This window comes from Tursiops truncatus, chromosome 2, assembly GCF_011762595.2.
Source record: "Tursiops truncatus isolate mTurTru1 chromosome 2, mTurTru1.mat.Y, whole genome shotgun sequence".
Lineage (NCBI taxonomy): Eukaryota > Metazoa > Chordata > Mammalia > Artiodactyla > Delphinidae > Tursiops > Tursiops truncatus.
In genome coordinates, this window is record NC_047035.1 from 8,705,732 (window position 1) to 8,732,016 (window position 26,285).

General features: G+C 38.8%; 1 protein-coding gene across 10 annotated transcripts in view; it reads left to right on the forward strand.

Annotated features, from left to right (window-relative positions):
- The window catches only part of ATG2B (autophagy related 2B), a 78,066-nt gene extending 52,081 nt beyond the window's left edge, over positions 1-25,985 (forward strand). For 4 of the 10 annotated variants that reach the window (XM_019952738.3, XM_019952730.3, XM_019952747.3 and 1 more), the window contains exons 30-42: positions 111-313; positions 1,048-1,274; positions 2,683-2,791; positions 3,737-3,931; positions 4,753-4,854; positions 9,787-9,865; positions 10,986-11,193; positions 13,696-13,765; positions 14,056-14,138; positions 15,187-15,308; positions 15,465-15,706; positions 16,405-16,554; positions 21,083-25,985. In XM_019952738.3, the coding sequence (XP_019808297.2) occupies positions 111-313; positions 1,048-1,274; positions 2,683-2,791; positions 3,737-3,931; positions 4,753-4,854; positions 9,787-9,865; positions 10,986-11,193; positions 13,696-13,765; positions 14,056-14,138; positions 15,187-15,308; positions 15,465-15,706; positions 16,405-16,554; positions 21,083-21,313 (2,021 nt within the window). In that variant the 3' untranslated portion in view covers positions 21,314-25,985. Of the gene's footprint in view, positions 1-110; positions 314-1,047; positions 1,275-2,682; positions 2,792-3,736; positions 3,932-4,752; positions 4,855-6,997; positions 7,156-9,786; positions 9,866-10,985; positions 11,194-13,695; positions 13,766-14,055; positions 14,139-15,186; positions 15,309-15,464; positions 15,707-16,404; positions 16,555-21,082 lie in introns of those variants that run through there. The other 6 variants (XM_019918265.3, XM_019918274.3, XM_073800074.1 and 3 more) reach the window with 5 other exon arrangements.
- The last annotated feature ends 300 nt before the right edge of the window (positions 25,986-26,285 follow it).

Below are 26,285 nucleotides of genomic sequence, written 5' to 3' on the forward strand. Positions count from 1 at the left end.
GTGGATTTTTACCACTGTGCCACGAGGGAAGTCCTAAAATGCTTAATAAATGTTATTGTTGTTGATGTTTAAAATATGCCAAAATTGAATGTTGTAATCTTTTCACCTAGGTGTTTTGGATGAAAAATCTCAAATTCAGGAGCCATGTTGTTCAGACCTCTTCCTGTTTCCTGATGAGAGTGGAAACGTGTCCCAGGAGCCTGGACCCACTTACGCCTCATTCACACACCACTTGATGAGTGATGCGGTGACAGGCGTGCCCACAGAAAATGACGACTTTTGCATTCTCTTTGCACCAAGAGCAACCATTCAGGTAATAAATTGATGATATAATTAATGTCTTAAAATAGTGTTATAAATTGAATTGACCAAAGGGCACCTGAAAAGATTCTTTAGGTTTTGTTAACTCTTTACAGTTCAGAATTACTTCCTTTTGTAATTTACTCTTGAGACTTTGTAAATGTTTGTTATACTTTACTCTTTTTATGAACATCTCTCAGAGACTCTCTACTTGCAAAGTCTCCTGCATTGTTTATTGAACTACAGAGTAAGTATGTAGTAAGATACCTCTTCAGGGTTGTGAAATTAAATGGCAGAAAGGAGTTCTGTACAGAGTTGTTAACACCAGAATTGGGAAAGATAAGATGTGATTTGTGAGAAGGCTAATGCTTGGTTAATGTATATATAATTTCCTTTTTAGAATCATGCTCACATTGAAAAAGCATGGTCTGGATTTAATGAATCCACAGTTCACTAAACAAAATGGTAAAGCATTGAATCTGTACCTTTTTATTGTCAAACGAGTAGCAAAAGCCAAATCGTAGACCATAAAAAATTCTTATGGAGTGATTCACATAGAAGAGAGAGTTCATTTTATTGTTAATAAAGCAGAGTATCTTACGCGGTGATTATCGTCAGTATTTATTATTCCACTATATATTGAAATTATTAGAAAGAATGCAGAATCAAATCCCCTTGAGATGCGCACCATAATCAGTGGTTTCTACTTAAATAAGAGAGTATGTGTTACCTCTTCCTTTGTCTTAGGAGAAGGAAGAAGAACCAGTTGTAAAAATAATGGTTGATGATGCGATTGTGATAAGAGATAATTATTTTAGTCTGCCTGTTAAGAAGACAGATACGAGCAAAGCCCCGTTACACTTTCCTATTCCTGAAATTCGGTACCTGGTTAAAGAAGTCTCTCTTGTCTGGCATCTTTTTGGAGGAAAAGATTTTGGAACAGCCCCTCCTGCTTCTCCAGCTAAAAGTTATATGTAAGTTAATTTCTACATAAGTTTATTTGGCGGACCAATATACTCTCTTTGTTGTGGCGCACGGGCTTCTCTAGTTGTGGCGCGTGGGCTTAGTAGTTGTGGCACAAGGGCTTTGTTGCCCCGCAGCGTGTGGGATCTTAGTTCCCCGACCAGGGATCGAACTCGCGTCCCCTGCATTGGAAGGTGGATTCTTTTTTTTTTTTTTTTTTTTTTGCGGTACGTGGGCCTCTCACTGTTGTGGCCTCTCCCGTTGCGGAGCACAGGCTCCGGACGCGCAGGCTCAGCGGCCATGGCTCACGGGCCCAGCCACTCCACAGCATGTGGGATCTTCCCGGACCGGGGCACGAACCCATGTCCCCTGCATCGGCAGGCGGACTCTCAACCACTGCGCCACCAGGGAAGCCCATGGAAGGCGGATTCTTAACCACTGGACCACCAGACCAATATATTCTTTTCGCTAAAAATACATAGAATTTATCCTTTTAAGAATTATTAATAAGTAATATTAAAAACTGTAATTTAAATGTTACTCTTTTAATGTTAAAGTTTTGCATTTGAAAACTTGTTTACATTCTTTGTATTTTTTTCCTAAAATATGGTGACCTAAGGCATTTCCATTCAGCAAAATTTTTCGGGTACCTACCATGTGCCAGAGCCTGTGTTAGAGGCACGTTCATTAAAATGAATACGACCCAGACCCTGTCCTAAGTTCAGAAGGGAGAGAGAGTTACGTGAGCCAGTGAGGGCAATGAAGTGAAGTGTGTGCGTCAGGAGGTGGGGACCACGCGTGCCCCTGATTCTCCAGGTGCCCAGCACAGAGTGGATGCTGCTGAAGTACCTGCTAATGAGTGCCTTATTCCATGGTTCTAGAAGGGAACTGGATGGAAAGAGGAGGCAGAGACTAAGGGTAAACACTCTCAGTGGGGTGGGGAGGGTCAGGAAAGGCTTCACGGGGTAGGAACCTTTGGCATAGCATTGTAATGACTTTTTCTATTTAAAAGTGCTTTTAAAAAAACTTATAACTTTACTATAATTCTTTTCCGTGTTAATTGGAATTTCTAGGACTTGTCCTCTGACTCACAGGGGTTTCTGAAGTAATAAGGAACTTACACGGAGGTCTCATTTCTAAGTCTATCTTGTGATATGCACACCAACATCATAGTTAGCGTTTTCTGTAGTTTTAAATATTTAGCAAGTACATGATTGCTATAACGGCAGTAATAACATTTATGTTCTCAGTGTCTCCAAGAGATAAAAGATGCGGTTTTGATTTATAGCAATACAGTTTGTGGCAGTGTTTTGCTAGTTCTGTAATCTTTTCTTTTTTCATCCTGTTATTTTTTCTGGTGTCATTCATTGCCTTTCTTTGACTATTCCTTTAACAAAAGGTTTTATTTTTCATTTATAGTAGTCCCCACAGCTCACCTTCTCACACACCTGCAAGACATGGACGTAATGTGGTATGTGGGGGAAAAGGAAGAAACCATGACTTTTTAATGGAAATACAATTAAGCAAGGTAATGTGACATTTTGAAAGGAAAAATCCACCGAAGTAGGAGCATTAGTGGGTGTTCTTTGGTTACTCCCTGTCCCCTCCCCCATGTGGTCTTGGGGTGTAAGAGGAAAAGTGCAGGGATCTTGTATAGAAACTCTTGCCTCTTTTTCTTTCTCAAATACTCTAAGAAAATTTAGGGTTTTTGTTTTTGTTTTCCCAGGCTACCCCTAGAGCAGTGTCTCGCAGAGTTGAACAAGCATCAGAATCCCCTTGAGGGCTTGTTAAAACACAGGTTGCTGGGCCCCAGAGTTCTTGATTCAGTAGGTCTGAGGTAGGGCCCATGAATTTGCATTTTTAATGAGTTCCCAGGTGATTGTGATACCACTTTACCCAGGACTGTGCTTGGGGAACCACTGCACTGGAGCCTGTCTCTGGGAAGGCCTGCCATTGGATAGCACACAGGTCTCAGGTCCTTTGTGAGCATCTAGAGACCAGTAGCCCAGGCTGCCAGTGCCATTGATGCAGTTAATTCTGTCAGCTTGTCTGGGATTGTGCCAAGGGTCGAATATTAGGGCGCTTATCATAGAAACAGTGCAGTGATGACAGCTCCATATACTAAATTGTATCCTTGCGCCCTTTTGGAACTTGAACCTTGCCTCCAAGCAGTTTCATAGGTATGCAAGATAATAATTTTATGACTTATGCCTATTGAGCGTTTTGCTTGAAAAGGATAGGGATTTTACCAAGGTCAAATAAGAAATGTCAGTCAGGCTTTTCCTTGTATGGTCCTGAACACGTGGATTAATAAATAAATACGTGAACAAATGTAGGGATGTTATGCTGTTCTCTGAAAGTGGAATCGAAAGCTGAGAATTCAAAGAAAATGAGTGATGTGTTACATTTTAAAGAGAAAATCTGATTTAAATAAAATGTAGAGATTGTTCTGTGTTCTTTCTCTTCTGTAAAGGTGAAGTTTCAGCACGAGGTCTACCCCCCATGCAAACCAGAATGCGATTCTAGCCTCTTGGAACACCCGGTCTCCCGGCAGGTGTTCATCGTGCAGGATCTTGAAATTCGAGATCGTCTGGCAACATCACAGATGAATAAGTTTTTGTACCTGTATTGCAGTAAAGAAATGCCTCGAAAAGCTCATTCCAACATGGTAAGATTTAAAACTTCATATATTTTGTTGTTGTATTAGTTTCAGAAAAGTATTTTTATTGTATCTAACTGCAGAAGATTTATTTTAGATTAGGGAAAATTATGGGATTTTTTTTTCTCATTTTTATATGAAAATCCCTTTTAAATACGCTGCTTAAAGTTTTATGTTTTAAAAATTATTTTGCATGTTGTTTCTATAATTGCCAATATATCAATACCTGAGGAAAACCAGAAGTCCATAGTGATCTACACAAAACACTTACACAAGGAATTCCCTGGCGGTCCAGTGGTTAGGACTCCATGCTCTCACTGCCAAGGGCCCTGGTTCGATCCCTGGTTGGGGAGCTAAGATCCCACAAGCCACGCGGCATGGCCAAAAAAACAAAACACTTAACACGAAATATTTAAACGAAATTGTTGGCAGTATTCCACATTTCTAACTTTTAAATTTTCTTAGAATAGAAATGATCAGCTCAGGACTTGCAGAAGAAGACGTCACAGAAGTTGTCTCTGGAGTGTGGGTCTATGGATTAGCTACTGGGGCTTAGCAAACTTCTTTGAGATGCGAGTACAACATTATCATTTGCGTTTTTTCCTCTAAAGAGAATTTATATCTTTCATCAGATTCTTTAAAGAGTGTGTGACCCAAAAAAGTTAGATTCAGGATTCTAAGGGAAGAGGGTAAACAGTTCCAGTTTTTGTTCTGATATACGGACTAGATATAGGATTTTTTTTCCTCTTTTTTGCTTTTCTTTTTTTTTAATGAAAACAAGGTCATATTATCACTAGGGAAAAAATGTGTTTGTCTGTCTCATCTCGTAGCTGACAGTGAAAGCATTACATGTGCGCCCGGAGTCTGGCAGGTCACCACAGGAATGCTGCCTCAGAGTGTCACTAATGCCACTTCGCCTCAATATTGACCAGGTTTGTATTACAAGCATAAGGCATGGAATTATGTTTAAATATATATCCCACATTCAGAATAAGAGATTTAATTTAGTAGAATTATGTTTATTATTATTTAACTTTTATGGAAGTTGCATAATTAAAACAGACTTCTGCTGGTAAAGAATAGGGCAAATTCATTAGCTGTTTGGAATCTGAATTATTAGTGAATAAATGTTATTAGATTTTGTCCTCCAGTTTCCTGCGCACTGTCTACGTGACATAGCGCTTAATACCTGCTTCTCATGTTCTCTGATCTTTACATACGTACTCCTAATGCAGATATACAGGTATTTTCAGAGGATGAAGGGACTCCTCGATATACACTACTGAAAGATACAGGGGATTGTAATCACAGCATCTGGAAGAGAATTCCCTGCCCTGGGCACAATGACAAATTAGTACATTGGCACTTGAACAGGTCACAAACAAAGCAGAGATTTATGGAAAGAGGTAAAGAAATCCACTTTCCTATATCCTAGCAAGCACCCCATCAAATGATCCTGGGTTTTGCCTTCCCAGAGAGCTGTTTAAAGCATAGTTGGTGTTTTACAAGCTTTGTTCGGTGTATGAAGATGTGATACTTGGTAGTAGTGCAGTGTAGTGAAGAGTGTGGGTTTAGAGTCAGACCTGGGCTGAAATCTCAGTTCTCTTTTACTAACTGTGTGGCTTTTGGTAGGTAACTTAATTTCCCCAAGCCTCAGTTTCTTCACTGGTAAAATGGAAAAAGTAATAGTACATGTAGCGTCATTTTTTTTAAAATGAGGATTAAAGGAGACTGGTGTATGTAAAACATTTAGCTTGGTGCCTGGCACACACTGTTAGCGAGCAGAAGTGTTAGCAGTTATTATTAACTGAAGCATATAACAACTACAGAAAATAAGTGGAGTTTTTATAATAATCTGCTTTTGAAATAGCAAAACCCTCCCCTTATACCTTACATATTGGTGTGAGCTCAGGTTTGGAAGTGGAGTATATGTGGGGTGGTATTATTTGTTTGATTAAATAACATTGATTGAATAATGTCAATTCATTATTTAAATAAGTAATAGATGTATCAGGGATAATCTAAAGTAATGTTTATATTGTAAACAAAATATAGGAATATCTCAGAGAAGATGTGTTGTGAAGCACAGAAGTTTAGCACAACTTTATGTTAATATTTGTAGCTTCTGAGCTGGGTCAGTCTTGCCAGTGAGTATTTTAGATTTATGTTTTCTCATTATGAGAAGAATATCTTTTGAAACCCATATTTTAATTTAATTTATCCATATTGGCCTAGTAGGAATATGATGAAGTATTTATGGGAAATTTGATCTGTGAAAATCACCAGTGTGAGCAAGAATTTGAGATTTATCTTTATGGCATGACTTTACCAGACTTATCAAGCCCAGTTTTCTTTAATAGACCTTTTCTTTAATATTGAGCTTAATTTCTTCTTTAGAACTATAAAGCATTATGATTTTAAAATGGAGGAATATTAACCTTAGCAAAAACAATCAGAGAAATAAATGTTATGACTAAACTGAGAAGGAATGGGAAATAATTCCCCAAGGTATGGGATCGAGGGAAACAAAGCCATGCTGCAAATACGTATGCCTTAACTAGGAATATTATGATACAAAAGAGTCCTTTCTAGTTTGTGTCTTCTAAGATTGACATACCATACCAAATGGTCATCTGAATAGAAAGCCAAATATTTGTGTTCTTTAGTTTTTCTTTTGAAAACATATCAGTTGATGAATGAGAATGCTTTGAGTAATGTTTTTCTTACCAAGCATATCTCTGACTTTATCTTCACTGGATCATAGACAGTAAGTATGAAAGCAATGTGTTGTTTTCTCTTGTTTCTAAGAAGCTGCATTGCTGTTGAAAGTCGGTGCAGTTGCTTGTGAAGCGCAGCGTACCTGTAGGGCAGGCAGGACACTAGGCAGATGGAGTGATTGCCATGTAGGGAGCTAAGTAGATGATGGAGGTTGTGTAACTAGGCGATTTGAGATCCGAAATCTGAAGGGGCCAGATTTCCTGGTCTGATGTTCATTTTAGTATTGAACTACCTGGAAATCTGTGTAGGAAAATATGTTAATTCCAAATCATTTGCTGAATGCCACCCTTGTCCCAGGTCTGAAGTAGGATGCTGGGAATACAAAGAGGAAGAAACATCCAATCCTCAGAGATCTCTGTTTAGTGGGGGAGACAAAGAGACAAATGACTTTAACACCCTGTGATGAAGATAGGCATGAAGATGTGTCCCACCAGAAGAGGGCTCCTAAGCCGGGCTGGGAGTTTCCAAGATGAGGGGTGAGCAGTAAAGGCTTTCTGGAGGAGATGACAATCGAGCTGGGTCTTAAGGGTCATAATAAAAATTATGAATTTTTGTAAAGGCATTGAGAGCCTAATTCAGGTTGTGAGATGCAATGTGAGGCCGTTGGGTAGGACAGGTGCTTGGCTGAGGTTGGAAGTGATGAACATGTAGCAGTACCAGTTGGCATGTTTGTGATTCTTTTCAGCATCACCTGAGCATGACATTGAAAGCATTTCTTTCAATACCTTAAGTCATATCACACTGTTAATATCCTTTACCATGGGACCTTAAAGCTAGAAATAACTATTTTATAGTGAAGTTTTAACAAAAATAATAAACCATATTTTTTAAAGTTAAAAATTGATTTTATTGAAGTATTATTTGCATATAATAAAATGCAGAGATTTTAGGTGTACAGTTTGAGCTTGACAAATATTTCTTGTTTTGGCTCTTAATGAATAAAGCTGCTATGAAATCTGTGTACAAGTCTTTTATGGACATAAGTTTTCAGTTTTCCTGGGTAATTATACACCGAATGTCTGGGTCATAGAGTAGATGTGTGTTTACCATCATAAGAAGCCGCCGAATAGTTCTCCACAGTGGTTGTACCATTGTAGGCTCCCATCGGGAACAGATGAGGGCAGCAGCTGCTTCACGCTCTGACCAAACTTGGTGTTGTCTTTTTAATTTTCGCTACCTTACTTGGTGTTCATTTTGGTTTTAATTTGGATTTCCCTGATGACTAATGATGCTGAGCATCTTTTCGTGAGCTTATTTGACATTTGTATATCTTCTTTTTTTGAAGTGTGTGTCTTTCTAGTTTTTTTTTTTTAAGTGATTTTTTAAAATTTTAGTTATTTATCTTTGGCTCTGTTGGGTCTTCGTTGCTGCGTGTGGGCTTTCTAGTTGCGGCGAGCGGGGGCTACTCTTTGTTGCCATGCGTGGGCTTCTCTTTTTGGTGGCTTCTCTTGTTGCGGAGCACGGACTCTAGGTGTGCGGGCTTCAGCATTTGTGGCTCGCGGGCTCTAGAGCGCAGGCTCAGTAGTTGTGGCGCACGGGCTTAGTTCCTCCGCAGCACGAGGGATCTTCCTGGACCAGGGATCAACTCATGTCCTCTGCATTGGCAGGCAGATTCTTAACCACTGCACCACCAGGGAAATCCCTGTGTCTTTCTAGTTTTAGAGTTAGGTTGTTTGTCTTATTGAGTTGTAAAGAGTTCAGCATAAATACCAAAATTAAAAATTTAGAGAACATTTTGAAAAGCTGATGATCAGTATCCCTTTGTCTGTTGTTTGTAGTAAAAATGTGTAAAAACCACTGTCTCTTTAGTCTTCCCTTTTTTTAAATAAGGGCACATTTATACCTGGAATTTTCTCTTTGTTTTTTTTTTGGAGGCAAAACATTCATAGTATTAAAATATCGCCATCTGGTGGCCAAAGGATAACATTTTATATACTATTAACTGTCAACATGTAATATTGGATATATGTAAATATACACATATATAGTGATTTATAATAAATGTATGTAGTGTAAATAATATATAAATATATACTTAAATACGTATGTGTAAAGCATAATAATATAGTGAACAATTCATGAACTTACTCCCCAACTGCAGATCCAGAATATTTCTAATACTGTTGAAACCGCCTGTTTGTTCTTCAGTCCTAGCCCTCAGTCTCCCATATGCCATGTTATCTAGAAAAATACCTTTCTAACTTCCATCATTTATACTTCTGACAAGTGTGATCAGTAGTAGATCGGATCCTTTGGAATTGCCAGTCATGCACTTGGTGCGCTGCCACTTACTGTGACCCTGTATTTCACTTTCACATTGCGGTTTGGTACAATATTAACGTTTTATATTAATTAAAGTTTTTTAAAATGGGAGGGAAGAGTAAGAAAGAACAGGCTCTGGTATTTAATTTTCATATTCTCCAAAATGGATTTGTCAGTCTCAGTAAGGCTTAATGAAACTGCTAATAATGGGCAAATGTGGCTTGCATACACAGCACCAAGAATGGTCCATACCATAGAATTTCAGAAAAGACCACACTGATTGGGTGATTTTATTTATTTTCAATTTTTATTTTGAATATCATGTCTAATGAAGAAAATGTTTAAGGCAACATAACATAGTGGTAAAGGCAGAAATAAGACATTAAGAACTTTTAAGGCACATCTGAGTATCCAGTACATGCTAGCTGCTGTTATTGTTTAGTAATATCACTGCTACCAATTCAGAGTGAGAACTAATGCCAAATTAAGAATGAGACTACTATATTTCTAAGAAAACCAAAATGTACTTTGATTTAGAAATAGCAGTTTAATTTCTAACTTATCTGTCATAATTTCTGCATCTATAAATTAATTTTCTCCGAGTTGTGAGAATTAACAAGGAAGTGTATGTGTGTGTGTGTGTGTGTGTGTGTGTTTATGTGTGAGAGAGAGGGAGAGATTGAGAATAGGAACAGTGCTTGACACAGAGTAGGGACTGAATAAATTATAGCTGTATATGAACAATGAGTGAAATATAAGACTTCAAGACACTTCGTTTCATAGTTTTAGAGCCCTTTAGATATAATTACATCTTTCAATTTTAGGATGCCTTGTTCTTCCTGAAGGATTTCTTCACAAGTGTTTCCACAGAAGTAGAGCTTCTCATGGCTCCAGATCCAGAAGGTATTAAATATGTAGAGTTTGAAAAAGTCTATAACAAGTACTTGGATTGATTTTGATTGTTATGAGGCCTTTTTGAGAATGTACTTACAAATCTTTATTCTCATTTATATAAATGTGTTCTGTGCTCATTTTTGTTAAGTTGTACAAATGTAGTTTATGTAGAAGTACAGGAGTCCCCCCTTATCCTCCAGAAGTACCTTCCAGGACCCCCAGTGGCTGCCTGAAACTGCAGATAGTACCAAGCCCTAAATATACTAAGTTTTTCTTTCTATACGTACATGCCTATGATAAAATTTAATTTATAAATTAGGCGCAGTAAGAGATTAACAACAGTAACTAGTAATAAAATAAAACAATTATAACAATATACTGTAATAAAAGTTAGGTGAGCATGATCTTTCTCTCTCTCAAAATGTCTTGTACAAATTTAATGCCTTTTCCGTCTTAACTAAGCACTTATCTTGCACTGTGGCTGTAACCTTTGAGGTACGACAGCAAAATGAGTGCGAATTTCTTTTTCCTTCATCACAGTTTTACAGATTTGTTCTTACTGTAGATCTTAGCGGCCTGAGCATACAATTTTTTTTTTTCCTTATTAAGTCAAGAGCTTTCACCTTTTCACTTAGAGGAAGCATGCTGCGGCTTCTCTTTGGTGTATCCGAATGGCCAGCATCGCTGTTCTTGTACTTTGGGGCCATTATTAATAAAATAAGGGTTACTTAACACAAGCACTGCAATACCCCAACAGTCGACCTGATAACTGAGATGGCCACTCAGTGACTCACCGGTGAGATATGCTGGACAAAGGGATGATTCACATTCTGGTGGGATAGAGTATGACGAGGCAAGATTTCATCATGCTACTCAGAATGGTGTGCAGTTTAAAACTTAGGAATTGTTTATTTCTGGAATTTTCCATTTCATATTTTTGGACCGCAGTTGATCTTGGAAAGTGAAACTGAAGATAAGGAGGGACTACTGTAATAATTTAAAAGGTGAAAGGTTTCTCTAGCAGTAGCTGTATTTATTAAACGAAATGTAGCAAAGCAAGTTAAGTGTAGATTGACTTAAATTGTTGCTTTAAAGACGTATAGCTAATTTTTCAAATGTGCACTTTCAGTTAAAAAGTCTCCTGGAGCTGACGTCACCTGCAGTTTGCCAAGGCATTTAAGCACCTCAAAGGAGCCAAATCTAGTTATTTCTTTCCCTGGGCCAAAGCAGCCTTCCCCAAATGGCAGTGCCAATTCAGTGGAAGTGGTCAATGGGGAAGAAGAGAAGGACTTCTCTGCTGAAGAAGCGTCGTTTAGTGATCAGCCTGTGTTTTTTAGGTAAATCATTTAATTTTGATAACAAATGAAGTTATTTTAGAGTATGAAGATTGTTCTTTAATGTGTTTGTGTACCGGAAATCAGGAGGTCGCATCAGCGTTTCTGTGCACTGGCAAATCATCAGCCGGTGTATTTATTTGTATGCGGGCCCCACGTACTTGCACCTCCCACTTTTACACATAGTAACCCTGGCTCAGGATTCATCCTCCTATTGATTCTGTAGCAGGAATTTTCTCTTCCCCTTAGATTCTTCCTTCTTTTTTCCTTCACTTGTCCCTCGCTTTCCAGTCACTTATTATGGCCTGCTTGTGTGTCCTTGAGCATGATGCTGTCCTTCTCCCTCAAACGCCTCACCTTCAGCATTCCTCCCTTTTCCCTTATGGGGATTTTCTGTCTACTTTCTCTGCCCTTCTCTATCACTGTTGTGTCCTTCCTGACCTGCCGCTAACTGGCTGAGTTGGAATCATCAGGAAACCCATGTCCCTGTTGACTACAGCCAACAACTAGCTGGTTGTACATTGGAGTTTATCCTCATTTCCAGATCCATTCATTCTAACCGTTTTCTTTCTTTCCCAGCCCTTGATGGTAGGGATGGAGCCTTGGCTCTATTGGAAGGAGAGAGGTTGAAGATCGAAACCACCTGTGTTGTGAGGGACAGTTAGCTCCTTTCCCTGGTTTTCTATAGTCCTCTCTTGTTGACATCAGTGGTCCCCAAGTTCTGTCTTTCTAAGTTCTGAGTTTAGAATGTGACCCAAAGTAGGCAGTATAACTGTTTTAAAGTGTTTTCATGTTTTAAATATCTTGTATATTGATGAAAATAGTTAGAAAATAGAATGTGAGAATTGGAACGATCCTGGGAGAGAGGATCCCTGGTGGCTCTGAACTTTTCTACCATAAAAGAAGAATCTCTTTTATTATTTTCCCACATTTCTTTTTTATTTAAAAATGTTTTTCTAACAAAAACATTGTGTATCTTAAGTAATAATTTGAATTCTCATTTCATATAAGCTACCAATTTGGTTTTTGTGAACACTGGATAACCAGTATAAAAGAAATTGAATTGTTATAATTCTGGCCTGAAAGCACAGAAGTTTGACACTTTTTAGTCAGACTACGTAACCTCACTTACTTAGGTAAATATTTGTTTTTTTCCATTTAGACTACTTAAAATAGCTTGTAGATTTCTGTTTCTACTCTCAAAAGCTCCTAGTGTATCTAGGACCCTGGGGTGGTACTTGGTGATATAGTTCAAATTACTCACTTTACAGATGAGGAAGTTAATGCACAGAGAGGAGAGGTGACTTGCTCAAGGCCACACAGTTAGTGGCCAAGCCAGGACTAGAACAGAGGTCTTCTGAATCCCAAATCCAGTGCGTTTTCCAAGTAATGGCATAATAGTCCCCTCTCCTGCAGACATTTATTCATCCCACAGATATTTATTGAACATTTATTATATGTATGTCAGATTTTGTTCTAGGTGAACAAAGTAGAGAAAATCCCTATTTAACTGAGCTTATAGATAATAAAAATATATGATTTGGCCTATTACGTACATGCCATGGAGGAAAGAGTGAGAATGGAGGAGGCAGGTGTCGAGGGGCTGTCGCCCAGAGAACCCAGTGCAGATGAGTGTTCGGAAGATGAGGGATGACCTGGGAACCCAGACTTCTTGTAGTGATTGATATAAATACAGCACTTCCATTTTACTGTAGGTTAAATGGACTTTTGTGGGATGACTTGGGATGACTTAGTATATAACCACCGACATTAATTCTGTAGTAAAAATGTGTTTCAGCTTTCAATTTACAGTCCAATTTTGGAAGCCAACTGCTTTTGTTTGATGTGTACCATAAATGTATAATTATAATTTCATTCAGAATTCCCAATATTTGTGTGTCAGTAACCTATTTGCAAGCGTTAATTTCATGACTGTCCACTAAAATTCACCAATGTAGATGGCATTTAAAAATTTACTGATGAAGACATTTAGGCTCAGAGAGTTTAAGTTACTTGCCTCGACTGCATCCCATGTAACTGATAACACTAGGGTTCATGTCTAGGTCTTCTGGATCTTTCTGCTCTATCACAGAGCTAAAATGAATACCTTAGCCCTTTTTTACTTTTCGGTAATGATTATGTCATTTGGTTTAATCTTGAAAGTTGTCTTTATTAGTTCGTTCTCTGTATGAATGGAATATGTGCCAGAATAAATTTTCCTAAGATAAACATTGTTTAGTAAACTAGGAAAAGGTTTTTGTGAGAAATTTAATATATAATGAAATAAATAAGATTCATAAGATGATTAACATCTGTTTAGTTGTTACATTGCCTTAAGAAAAGGTAGAGCTAAAAGACATTCTCTTTTATTTAGGCCTTAGTATATTCACATTATTTATTTTGTGGCTTTGTTTTTATTCTCCAATTGAACAAATTCATTTATATCTAATTTCAGCTCTTAGTAATTTTGAATATAAATAACTCCCCTCCTTTCTTTATCTTTAGAGAATTTAGATTCACATCAGAAGTTCCTATTCGACTTGATTATCATGGCAAACACGTATCAATGGATCAGGTCTGGAAACTTTGCACAAATATACTCTACAAAATTATCTCATTTGTTTTTCTAGTGGACTCAGTTTTTTAAAAACTTTTTTCCCTTATAGTTTGTATATGTGAAATGCAGTGTAAGATTTTAAAATTTAATTCTGCTTTTAAAGTAAATAAAGTATAATTTTACTTAAGAACCCATGAGTAAAATTTGATATAAATTGGGTCATATAAAATACATGTACTTTTTTGCTCTAAGTATTTTAGGTGTTTTACCTTTAATAGCGATTTTTTTTTTTTTTTTTAATTTTAAAGGGTACGTTAGCTGGGATTTTGATTGGTCTGGCCCAGTTAAACTGCTCTGAACTAAAGCTGAAGAGGCTTTTCTATCGGCATGGGTAAGTTGATTTATTACATGAGACTTTAAGATGTAGTTACTAACGTTAGTTTACAGCAAACTAAAAATTGAGTTTTCTTAGCAAGCATACATAATTTACTTTACAGTGTTGTTTGCAGAGACCTCATTTTTAGAGGATTTTTAGTGGCTAGGGACTAATTTTTGTTCTGAGAGAATAGAAGTAGTTTGAAGAGAGTAGTATTTTTCAAAAAACAGCTATAGTTAGGATTTTTAAATAATTTCCCAAAGTTATAAATTAGCCTATTCAGTGAAAAGACTGGAAGTTCACAAGGTAAACGGTTCTTAGTAGCTAAGAACTGTCTGGCGATTTATAGACACTGAGTTAACCCTGTGCCAAAGCTTTAGATGTTGAAGAAGTAAGAACAGTGGAAAAGCACACTTATATATACTACCTAAGCCTTATATAGAAATTATTAGCATTATAAGTGCTAAATTATTAGCACTTATATATATTGCCTAAGCCTTATATAGAAGTGATTAGCATTAGCATTAGCATTGGGTTAAATGTATGTGTATACATAGATGTATTTATATACTTAAATTGAAAATCTATAAAATTTTGTCCTTATAATTTGTACGTTTTCTTTTTTGTTTTTTTTTTTAATAAACTTATTTATTTATCTATTTATTTATTTTTGGCTGTGTTGGGTCTTTGTTGCTGCACCACGGGCTTTCTTTAGCTGCGGTGCGGGGGGGCCGCTCTTGTTGCAGTGTGTGGGCTTCTCATTGCAGTGGCTTCTCTTGCTGTGGAGCACGGGCTCTAGGTGCGTGGGCTCAGTAGCTGTGACTCGTGGGCTCTAGAGCACAGGCTCGGTAGTTGTGGCGCACAAGCTTCGTTGCTCCGCGGCATGTGAGACCTTCCCGGACCAGGGCTCGAACCCATGTCCCCTGCATTGGCAGGCGGATTCCTAACCACTGTGCCACCAGGGAAGCCCTCTTTTTTTGTCTTAAGTAAAAAAATTCCCCAAACTTGTCTAAACCTATAAATTTCATTTTCCTTCCTATATACTTACAGTCATTTGCTCTAGTTTGCTAGGTGTTGACAAATTATTCTCATATGCAATCACTGAATGGCTTACTGACATTAAGAAGAACCAGCTGCCAGGAATTCTGGGAGGCGTTGGGCCTATGCATTCACTAGTGCAATTAGGTGAGTGTTCTTTTTTAATTAGAAGATAATATATTTTGCCTGATCAGTGATTCTTAACTCTTTTGGGGTTATGGATGCCTTTGAGAATCTACGTGAGGATCATCTTTCTAGAAAAACCTACATGTTAGTCGTACAAAATTTTGCCTCCCATTTTAGGAGTTAAAAACCCGAGGGGTTGGAATGATAGCAGAGATCTAAGCTCCAGCACGCCTCTTGATTTCTGTGTGTTGGCTGCTGTTCTAGTGCAAGGCCTGAAGGACTTGGTCTGGTTGCCAGTTGAGCAGTACCGGAAGGGCGGCCGCATCGTCAGAGGGTTTCAGAGAGGCGCTGCCTCCTTTGGCACCTCGACAGCGATGGCTGCTCTAGAACTCACGAACAGAATGGTTCAAACCATACAGGTATCTTTTCCAAAGACCAGCTTGATCTATACAAAGAGGAAGAGCTGTTGTAAGCAGTTGGGTTATTTTGTTCTCAAAATGTACTGTGAAAGTGTATAAAATGTTGAGAATATTTTATTTGTAATGATTTCATATCATTAACTTTTTTTTTTGATTAGCTGTCCAGTGTTAAATAAGTAGTTAAATAATAAAGCAGTGGACTACAGTGTCAAATTCGTTTGCCTCTTTCAGGTAAATTATAACTATTAAGTTAGCCAAGGATTTATTTCACCACATTTATGTGAAAAGATCATAGCTGAATGTAAAGAAGGCATTAGGGATCTAATAGTGGTTGTATTGAGGTTTGTTATATTAAGTATTAAGCTCCATTTGGCCTTATCCAGTTGTTCACAGACATGCATTCTTGTCTAACCTTGGTAACACGGAGAGTGTCCTCAGAGGCAGAGGAGGGGCTGAAAAGTTCAGCTCAATCCAGATACGAGTCATTAGTGTACACTTTAACATTCTCGTTATAAAAGTGATACATTCTTGTAAAGAATTCAAATGCTGCAGAAGGGCCGGTCTGAGGGTGTGTGAGTCCCTCTCCTCTTCCTCTCTCCCTGTAGGAAGTGCACTGTTGGAGCTTAACCCTCCAGACTTTCTTCTGATTTCTTTTTTGTTTTCTGATTCACTTTTCACTCTCTGATAAAATGATCCAGGCGGCGGCAGAGACTGCTTATGACATGGTGTCTCCTGGTACCCTTTCTATCGAGCCCAAGAAGGTCAAAAGGTTCCCTCATCACCGCTTAGCCCACCAGCCAGTGGACCTGAGGGAAGGTGTGGCCAAGGCCTACAGTGTCGTGAAGGAGGTGAGTGGGCACCCGAGGGGACAGGCCAGAAGCAGTTTGCGTGCTTTCCTGACGTTCATCTAAAGAGCAGCGGCACTTGGGCTTTGTCCCAAAGAAACCCCTGGGGTGGACTTGGGACTGTTCTGTCGCTGGTGAGTGCAGATATCTGCATGAGGTAAGAGAGGAGGCTGTGTCCTGTCCTGCAGGCTCACGAGAAGAGTAGTGATCTAGTGGGAAGACTGATCTCTTTACATACAGAAGCAAACAAGGAGTAGTAGAAACACGCCATGGACTCACCAGTGGAGTTAACATATGTTTATATTTTGCTGTATTTTCCGCAGATTTGTTTAAAAAATAAAATTTTTCAGGTTAATCACAAATGCTGACCCCATTCCCATGCCTTCACTATCCTGAAGATGGTAGATATTTTTTCTGTGCATGTTTTTTATAGTTTCATGTAAGTATGTATTCATAAGCAAATAATTGCTTATATTTTAAAAGTTAACATAAATGGTATCATCTGTACCATTCTGTAACTTTTGTCTTTCAAGATATATCCACATTGATATATGTAGATCTAATTTAAACTTTTATAGTATTTCACTGTATGAATATAGCATAATTTACTTATCTTCCTATTAGTGGACAGTTTCCTTTTTAAAAAAATTAATTAATTTATTTACTTCTTGTTGGCTGCGTTGGGTCGTCGTTGCTGCGCGTGGGCTTTCTCTAGTTGCGGCAAGCGGGGGCTACTCTTCATTGCGGTGCGCGGGCTTCTCACTGCAGTGGCTTCTCTTGTTGCAGACCATGGGTTCTAGGTGTGCGGGCTTCAGTAGTTAAGGCGTGTGGGCTCAGTAGTTGTGGCGAACAGACTTAGTTGCTCCATAGCATGTGGGATCTTCCCAGACCAGGGATTGAACCCATGTCCCCTGCATTGGCAGGTGGATTCTTAACCACTGCGCCACCAGGGAAGTCCCAGATTCCATTTTTTCCCCTGAAATACGGCTATTGGAATGTTCATATAAACGCCCCTTTGTTTGTATGTGCAAGAAGTTGTTAAGGGTAGAATTGGTGATTTGTAACTATTTGAATCTTGACACTTATTAAGCATTAACAAATTGTAATTTAGTTGCACCAGTGAATCCTGGTTCTTTATGGGTGTTGACAGGAGCATTCCTTGTCTTTTTTTTTTCTTTCTTTTTTTTTCTTATTCAAACAGAAAGTCACAAAAATTATAATCATCCTCATCAGTTCACTCAGTCCCATGTAATTAATTTGTTTCATCTTGATCTTTTCTTAGCACTTTTGTGAATTCATCAGTTTTCCATTAGAGTTCTGAGAATACTTATTCATTCAGTTCAGCAGTATAGTCAGTTACCAGAAACCTGTACTTGTCAGAGTCTTTTCCATGAATTCCTTGAAGGTGAAACCCTTTTATAGGAACATTTTTGCAAAAGCATCAGAGTACACCCAGAACTGTCTGTAAATGACAAAAGACTTAAAAATGACCACGGTTAAAGATTTGATGAAAGTTCATAATAATGCAATTGACAAGGAAATTTAGTTATTTCTGAGATATACATTTTAAAATAATAACTAGAATTATGACTTATAACATTATACCAGAACATATAAGATTTTTAGGAATTTCATGTAATGTCTGAAACATTAATATTAACATATTTCCATACAAATAACCCAAAGAAAGTTTAGTATTAGTTTTTTTTCCTTTTGTTAGCATTCCTTGTCTTAATCTTTTTTTTTTTTTTTTTTGACATAGGACATGAAGTTTGAGGTCATTTTACTTATGATTTGTGTGTTAAGACTTCATTAATGATATTTTTCCCTGTCATATTCTGACAGGCAGAAGTGCCTTAGGACAGTCTTTTACGTGACAAAAGAAGCCCACGTGGTCCCAAATGGTGGGAAGAAGACTGAAGTGAGGCCCCCAAGAAATGTGTTAGTGGATAAATAAAGGCAAGACCACGGATCACCTCTCTTAAAAAGAGGTTTAGTCGGGAGAATAAAGAGAGATAATTACCAGTCAGACCTGTTCCTACAGATGTCAGGATTGGGCCAGTAATCAGCAGACATGTTAGAAATTAGGTTTGTAAAAATTATCCTGGGCTTCAAGGCGTAGCAGGGGCAGTTTGCAGCAGGATATAATAGCACTTGGGTACGTAGCACTTTGCAGTTCACAAAATTCTTCCCTAACTTAATCTATGCTCATTTAAATAAAAGTATTTGTGTGCTTATTCTGTGCCAAGAGTATAGAAACCCTTAAAAGATAGGTGGTTTTCCTGACTTAGAGATGAGGAAACGGGGTCAGCAAGAATGGCTTCCCCACTGTACCGTGGCGAGACGGTAGTGGAGCCTGGATCGGAACCCAGGTATTTGGGTCTATTGTTTAGTTCTCTAAAACCATCTGTGTGAAGAAGGGAGGAAGGAAGGTGAGCATGATTTGATGTGGTAGGTGTGCTTGATTAGACGGAGTCTGAATTCTGTATTAGAAAACTTTTGAAATAGACGTTCCTAGGTGGTGATAAATACTATCTCTTGGGCTTCCCTGGTGGCACAGTGGTTAAGAATCTTCCTGCCAGTGCAGGGGGCACGGGTTCAAGCCCTGGTCCGGGAAGATCCCACATGCCATGGAACAACTGAGCCCGCGAGCTACAACTACTGAGCCCGCGTGCCACAACTGCTGAAGCCTACGTACCTAGAGCCTGTGCTCCACAACAAGAGAAGCCACCGCAGTGAGAAGCCCATGCACCACAATGAAGAGTAGCCCCCACTCACTGCAACTAGAGAAAAACCCGCGCACAGCAACAAAGACCCAACGCAGCCAAAAATAAATAAATAAAATAAATAAATTTATAAAAAAAATACTGTCTCTTTTTGTATTATATGTTGGTAACTCAGAGATCAAGAGGAAACATCACATGTGTTTCACAAGATCAGGGGTTGGCAAATGATAGGTCTCAGGTCAGATCTGGCCCATGCCTGTTTTTATATGGACCGTCTAGTAAGAATGATTTTTACAGTCTTAAAGGCTTGTAAAAAGAAGAAAACAAGAAGGAAGAAGAAGAGTATATGACAGAGACTGTGCAGCCCGCAAATACCACCTGGCCCTTTGCAGGGACAGTTTGCCGAGCCCTGCTCTGCATGATCAGGTCTCGTGGTGGTTGGGGAGCAGTGGTGAGGGAAGTAGTAGTTGTAGGAGCTGTTCGGTGAGCACTTAGTACCTGCTGAGTTGTACCGGGCTCTTTAGGTGCAGTATTTCATTTAACTCTAACAATCACTACAGCATTTTCATTCCCCTCTTAAAGCACTTGTGTCAGGTCACACAGCTAAATGATGGAGCTGAGGTTTGAATTTGCTTGGTGGTGCTGATCACCACGTTCTGACACACTAACAGCGACTGTTTGTGGGTTAGGGAGGGGACCTGGGAGCAGGCAGGAGGAGGATGTGGACAAATGTGTAAATTGTAAGCATCTTCACTGTGGTGACGGTTTTACTTGTTGGCTGTTATTCTGTAGATAGTTTGAACAATAGCACTTACATTTTTTTTTTAGCTCTTCTGTAACCCCCTCCCCGCCACGGTATTACATGTTTTTTGCCTGCTGTGCTGTGTAAAAATGATACTCGCATCAGGTTGTCAAAGTGAGGGCTAGACTTTGGACTAGGGCAAAGCTCCTTGATTTCCCTGGAGAGCCCAAAGTTCCTCTCGTTGTGCCTGTCACTGAAATGGTCACAGTGGAATAGTGCCTCGTGGCCCCTAAGGGATTTTGAGTTAGACAAATGGTAGAGATTTGAAAGTCAAGTATGGCGTTTTACCACTCTGGCTTGACCTACTCATTTACGTATTCAGCTCTAAAGCTCAGCAGTCATGATTATTTTAATGTTACACAGTTAGAAGAAAGATGAAAAATGCTGCAGAAGCTTTGTTTCTAATTATTAAACATGGTCCTGCTTTATGTTCTCAGAATTTTCTCTGTTTAATCCAGTAAAATGTTCTATTTAGCCTTTTATCTTAATTGAATGGTCCACAGTTATCTCTTCTAGTACATAGCCAGTAATTTAAAACAAATTAAGTTATTTTCTGGAGCTTAGTCAAATTAGGTTTTTTGTTACAGTTGAATCACAGGTGCTATCCCCATATTCATTTAGTGATTATATTTATTCAAGAAGCTTTGTTTGCTAAGTTTGATTTAACTAGAGTGATTACTGGTGCCAGAAGAGCTGCTCTTGGATTATTGACTATTTCTGTAAGCTTCCCCACGTGAAACTGTAGTTTACAATTGTAGTGTACACAACTGTCACAATAAAATGCTAAATCATAATAATTGCATCTTACTTTCCCTTATAATTAGAATTGTCATAAAAATAATTATCCTGGCTTATCTCAAAAGTACAGGTTCTGTTTTGTTTTGTTTTTTGTCTAGTTACAAACCTGCTGTTGATTAACTCGACTAAAGTGTGTATTATGAGAGAATTTAGAGAGTTTTCTGACCAGTGATTTGCTCCCCTTCTCTCCCCTCCCCCCTTTCAGGGAATTGCAGACACGGCTCAGACCATTTACGAAACCGCAGCCCGGGAGCACGAGAGCAGAGGGGTGACTGGCGCCGTGGGCGAGGTCCTGCGCCAGATCCCTCCAGCCGTGGTGAAACCTCTGATCGTTGCCACAGAAGCAACATCCAGCGTCTTAGGTGGCATGAGAAACCAAATCAGACCAGACGTTCGGCAAGACGAGTCACAGAAATGGCGCCACGGAGAAGACTGACGTTTCAGACGTGGTTCTTCATGAAGATAATGAGGGTGGAAATAAGGAACAGAGTATCCCACTGGCAGCTTCAGGGGGAACTCGCTTAATTTTATTGTGCTCATCTCAGGAACAAAACCATTTCTTAGTGAAATAATTTAGTATCAAAACAACATGCAACCAAAACCTTTTGACATTTTAGGGCTAGTTTGGTACTTGCCTGTAGGATAGAAACGTTTGGTGGCTGGTGTCAAAAGTCCATGAAGCATTTGCTGCCCAGTTAGTGGAATGTTTGCTTTTATTAAAATGACTGTACTTTTCCGTGTTACAGACAGCTGTCATTGGAAACCTCCTTTTACAGTACAGAGTGCTCAGAAACATTGGAGCACTTTGAAAGCACTATTTACGTTGCTCTAAGGAGTTGATTTTTCTCCAGGTTTGAAGAGAATCACAGCTTCGAAACTTTCATTGAAAATGAGAGACAGAAGCCACAGGGAAAGTAAAACAAATAGGATTTTCAATATAAATACCCGTGAGGGAAAAATAACCTAGTCTGTTGGATTTAGTGTTCCCGCACTCGCGAACAATGTCGTTTCCATTTGCTCAGAAGAGCCTTCTGTGGGAGTTTGAGAACGTGAATGTCGCAGACTTGTTCTGTTGTGTTGCACTTTATTGTGTGTGTGTGTGTCTGTGTGTGTGTGTGTGTGTGTGCGTGTGTGTGTTTAGATAAATACAAGTTATGTGCTATATTCTACGTGTAATTTATAGAGTTACACAAAATATAAAGAGGGGTAAGTCTGAAGGTTTTTGGCAAAGGAAGGTAACTCAAATGTAATAACTTTCATTCATTCTGAGTGTAAATGAAAGTGTGCATTCTATAATGAACTGGGGCCCATCTAATTGTTTATATATTCAATTTTAAGCAGGTGTAGTGCAAGGTTATTAGGAATGTGTGGAAAGGGAGATTGAAAGTGGTTTTTACTCTTTTGAAATTAACCAAAAATCCTCCAAATATGCCCTAGTCAGCTATTTCGAAGTACCATTTTTACTTGGTTAACAATGTACATTTTGATAATCTGTCAGGAATGAATAAAATATTTTTATTGAAAGGTAAAATTGTTTTATGCTTCCATGAATATTTTGCTTCTCTTAGAGCATATTCATAGATGCAATACTAGAATTTATTCCAAGACCCTTGGGAACACTTTCTCAAAATTGATTTTGGTTAATATCAAGTAAATCATTACCTAGGAGTGAGAGGGAAATTGTTCTCAAGAACTCAGCCTCTAACTTTAGATTAATCTAGCAGAAAGAAAATATAGGACTTTGTATTCATCCACTGTTTAAAGTTGCACGATGTACATCCTCATTTTCTAGAGTGGGGGGATGTCATCGAGGTGAATTTGGATTTCACAACTGCTTTCACTTTGGGGTTTGGAAAATGACGTATCAATTTCATTCTCTAAACTTTCTAAACAAGAAAGCAAATGTAAACCAAAAATCTGAACATTTAAAATTTATAAAATGATGTTAAATAGCATTTGATTTAATTTTGTTTTCTGTTTACTGCTGAAAAACTTAAAAGGATAGTGCTCAGAAAACCACCTGTTTAAGCATCACAGGACCGTTTATTACTCGGCCCTAGTTAGATGGAGTCCAGCCAGAACGTGGTCCTGAACGCGAGCCACGGCTGTTTATTGTATGAAGCTTCAGCCTGCTTCCGGGGTGCTTTCCAGGCACCCCCGCATTGACACCAGTATTTTCCCTTATAAGGGAACATGCTGTGTGTGATATCTGTGATGATTAATCAAACTGGAAAACACTTGCTCAAATTTAAAAATATAAAATCTCTTTATTAAATATATTTTCCATACTACATCTCATTGAACTTAAATAATTAGTATAGGGAGAAATAATCATCCTCTTCTTTGTACTCTGAGTTGCAAATGGATCTGTTTTTTTTGACAAATTGGGTTTATAAGTCCCATTTAAACATATGTCTTTATAGTGTAATTTCCATGGCTCTCTGTTCTGCCCTCCTGCACCTGCTTTTAATAGAATCCATGTTTGGGAACAGAAACCTTGTGTCTCAGAAAGATTCAGTGTCAGGGTCTAGTCATTGTCAGTTTAACCAAGATGCTCTTTACTTGAGATGTTTACATAGAGGTCCTTTCTATATTTGAATACTTAGGCATTGTTAAATGTCCTTAATTTTTTCTATAGTGTCTTTTCGAGCTTTTACGTCACCATGACACAGTAGAGAGTGTTGGCAGGATCCTCGTGTTGCCAGATCTGTGACTTACCAAGTGGATGCTTTTGCCAAGACATTGAGTTTCTTTGTGCCTCTGGGTCCCTCTCTGTAAATGAAGGGGTTTCTTACGACAAAGCCCAACAGAGATTTTCGGATGAGTAGAGCGTGTGTGTGTATGCATGTGAATGATGACGTGGGATGTGGCACTCCGTTGAGTGCCCCAGGCCTCTGGCACCTGGGACGGGTGGTGGTGTCGAACGAGAGCACTGGCCACATCACACCCACAGTAGCCACGGCTCCTTCAGATCTCTGATCTCTTAGAGTAACGTGTCTCTGAATGGCCATGGTGCCTTCAAGCCTGACTTCTGAATGGAGCAAACTGAGCATGTCCATGTACTGCTGCATTGAGTCCACGTTACGTTTCTCCCCGAGGGGTCCAGGTCAGCGAGCTTGATCAGGATACGTTTGTGAGTTTCAGAACCTCACAGTGTTGCAGGAACATGTTAAGACCACTTTACGTTATACAGGCAGCAGAGGCCATGGTGACATCTCCTCTTGATTAGGATCCCCCAGTTTCCCTTCCTGTCTGTCCACAGATTGCTGTTATTTACAGGTAGAATGTCCGCTCAGCATTTGCCTTTTAGGACAGATAGGATGCAATGTTTTTTTCTAGACATCATAGCGAAGACTTTCATTTTAGTAAAGCTTGGGTCCAATTTGGAGTCCCACTTAAGCACATATATTTAACATCAATATTTTTATAATGCAGAACTCCCTTTAAGAAAAAAAAAAAAAAATCTTCCCAAATAGCAATGTGCCTAAAATGAGAAAAAGACTAAAAACCAGTATTTCCTGCGACATGCTATGCGTCACTTCCCTCTCCTTTAAAAACTGTGTTTTGTAGGTTTGGTGCCTTTGTTCAGTTCCCAAACAGTCCAAACAACTACGTCTGCTCCTCGGGGGCCGCTCGCCACCCTCGGGTACTGTTGATTCAGGTTCTGTGCACCGTGTGTGCTCTCACCAGAGACGGGAGACGAGAGACAGAGGGCAGAGGCAAGTTAAGCAGTTTTAAACGAGGAATCCACACTTGCACTAAGTAGTTTTAGGATTAACAATTAATTATCTTACCACGAATTTAGATCTTGTATATGTAAAAAGCTGCATGACTCAGCTTAAGAGCAATCATTTACCTTTGCCCCGCCTCAGTTTTCTCACACCTGAGTGGGGTGTAAATGAACTCTCAGCTTGTGGCAGTGTGGCAGGGCTAGTGGCCCGTGGTGAGCAGTCTGTTCCCTGTTTCCCTTCATATCCTCTTGACCTACTTAAGACACGAGAGAAAATGTCTATAAAGGTCTTTAAGCGTCGTGAAAGTAAGGGCCTGTGCAGATGCAAAGCGATACTTTGCATCTGCAAATGCATCAACTGGACATACCCATTGGTACTAAATTGAATAACTCAAATATCAATATAAATTTGTGAGTCTTAGGTTAAAAAGGAAGGTTATTTGGGTAGTATATAGATAATGAAGGAAAGAAAAATTTTGTTCCATTACCAAGAAATCTTATTTCTGTGTCCCGGAAGGTATAGTCAGTCTTTTCATTGAGAATAACTGAGTGCTTTAATGCCAATTTAGTTTTATCTCAGAAGTTTCAGGATCATGCTAGGCATTGCTCCCTGCAGTAGACTTTACATGCACAGTGGCAAGTCAGCTAGTTTTAATCAGAAGTATTTTCCTTTCATTGTAGTGTCTGCAAATGAGAGAGAGAGAAGGCATTCTAACACACCACGATCGGCTTCTTTGGAGATGCGAAACTTGAGTTTCAACAATTCATATTTTGAAATGTCAGCAATTTTTAAAAACAGAGGTGTGAGACATTTTTGCTTCCTGTAACCAGTGTTGGCCCCTTGGTTTCAAGCATATTGCTTCATAAAAAGCACCAGATGGCTATCTGATGTATTTCAAGAGATTGTAGATGTGATGTTGGCTGACTCAGTGACATCTCTAATGCTCTGGGGGTGTTGAAATAGCAGCCCCTCCTTTAAGAAACATGTTTACTTTGCTGTTTCACATGTACTTTGTGTATATGAAATGGCAGCTTCCAATTTCTAGTTGGATTTGTCTTACATTGTTTGTGTAACTTGCCGGTCACACAGGACTGTTTGCTTTTTCATTGCGAAATTTGGTAGGGACGCCAATTCAGCTCTTATGTTAATCCATCCTGATTTATTTTAGACATTGAATTGATCTCACCAGAAGTAAAAAGCATATGTTGTATATGTTGACTGTCGTTGCTAAGTTTCCTAATTGAGGTAATTATGGATATGAATACTTTAAGAATACTGATGCTATATGAGTATTTTTGTGGAAATGTTAACTTGTTAGTGTGACTATTATGAATTTAAGAATATTCTTGAAGAAAATTAAAATATTTACTCTTTGGAGTTTGCTCTAAACACTATTGTCTTTCACCAAGAAATGTTCCCTGTATAAAAAGCCTGTATAAAATACTTCTTGAGGCAGAGGGTAGGTCTGTGTCAGATCCTGTTGCTGTGAATGGTGTTCCCATGATCCTGTGCTGATAAGTACTTCTAATAGCAACTCTTGTAGCTACCTGCTGCTGCCTTCTGAGATACATAGGGCATATAACGTTAGAATTTGCCACTCCTTCCCCTTTTGGGATATTAATCACTGCATTAGTTATCTTATCTCCACAATGTAGACTTGCAGCAAACACATCTTAT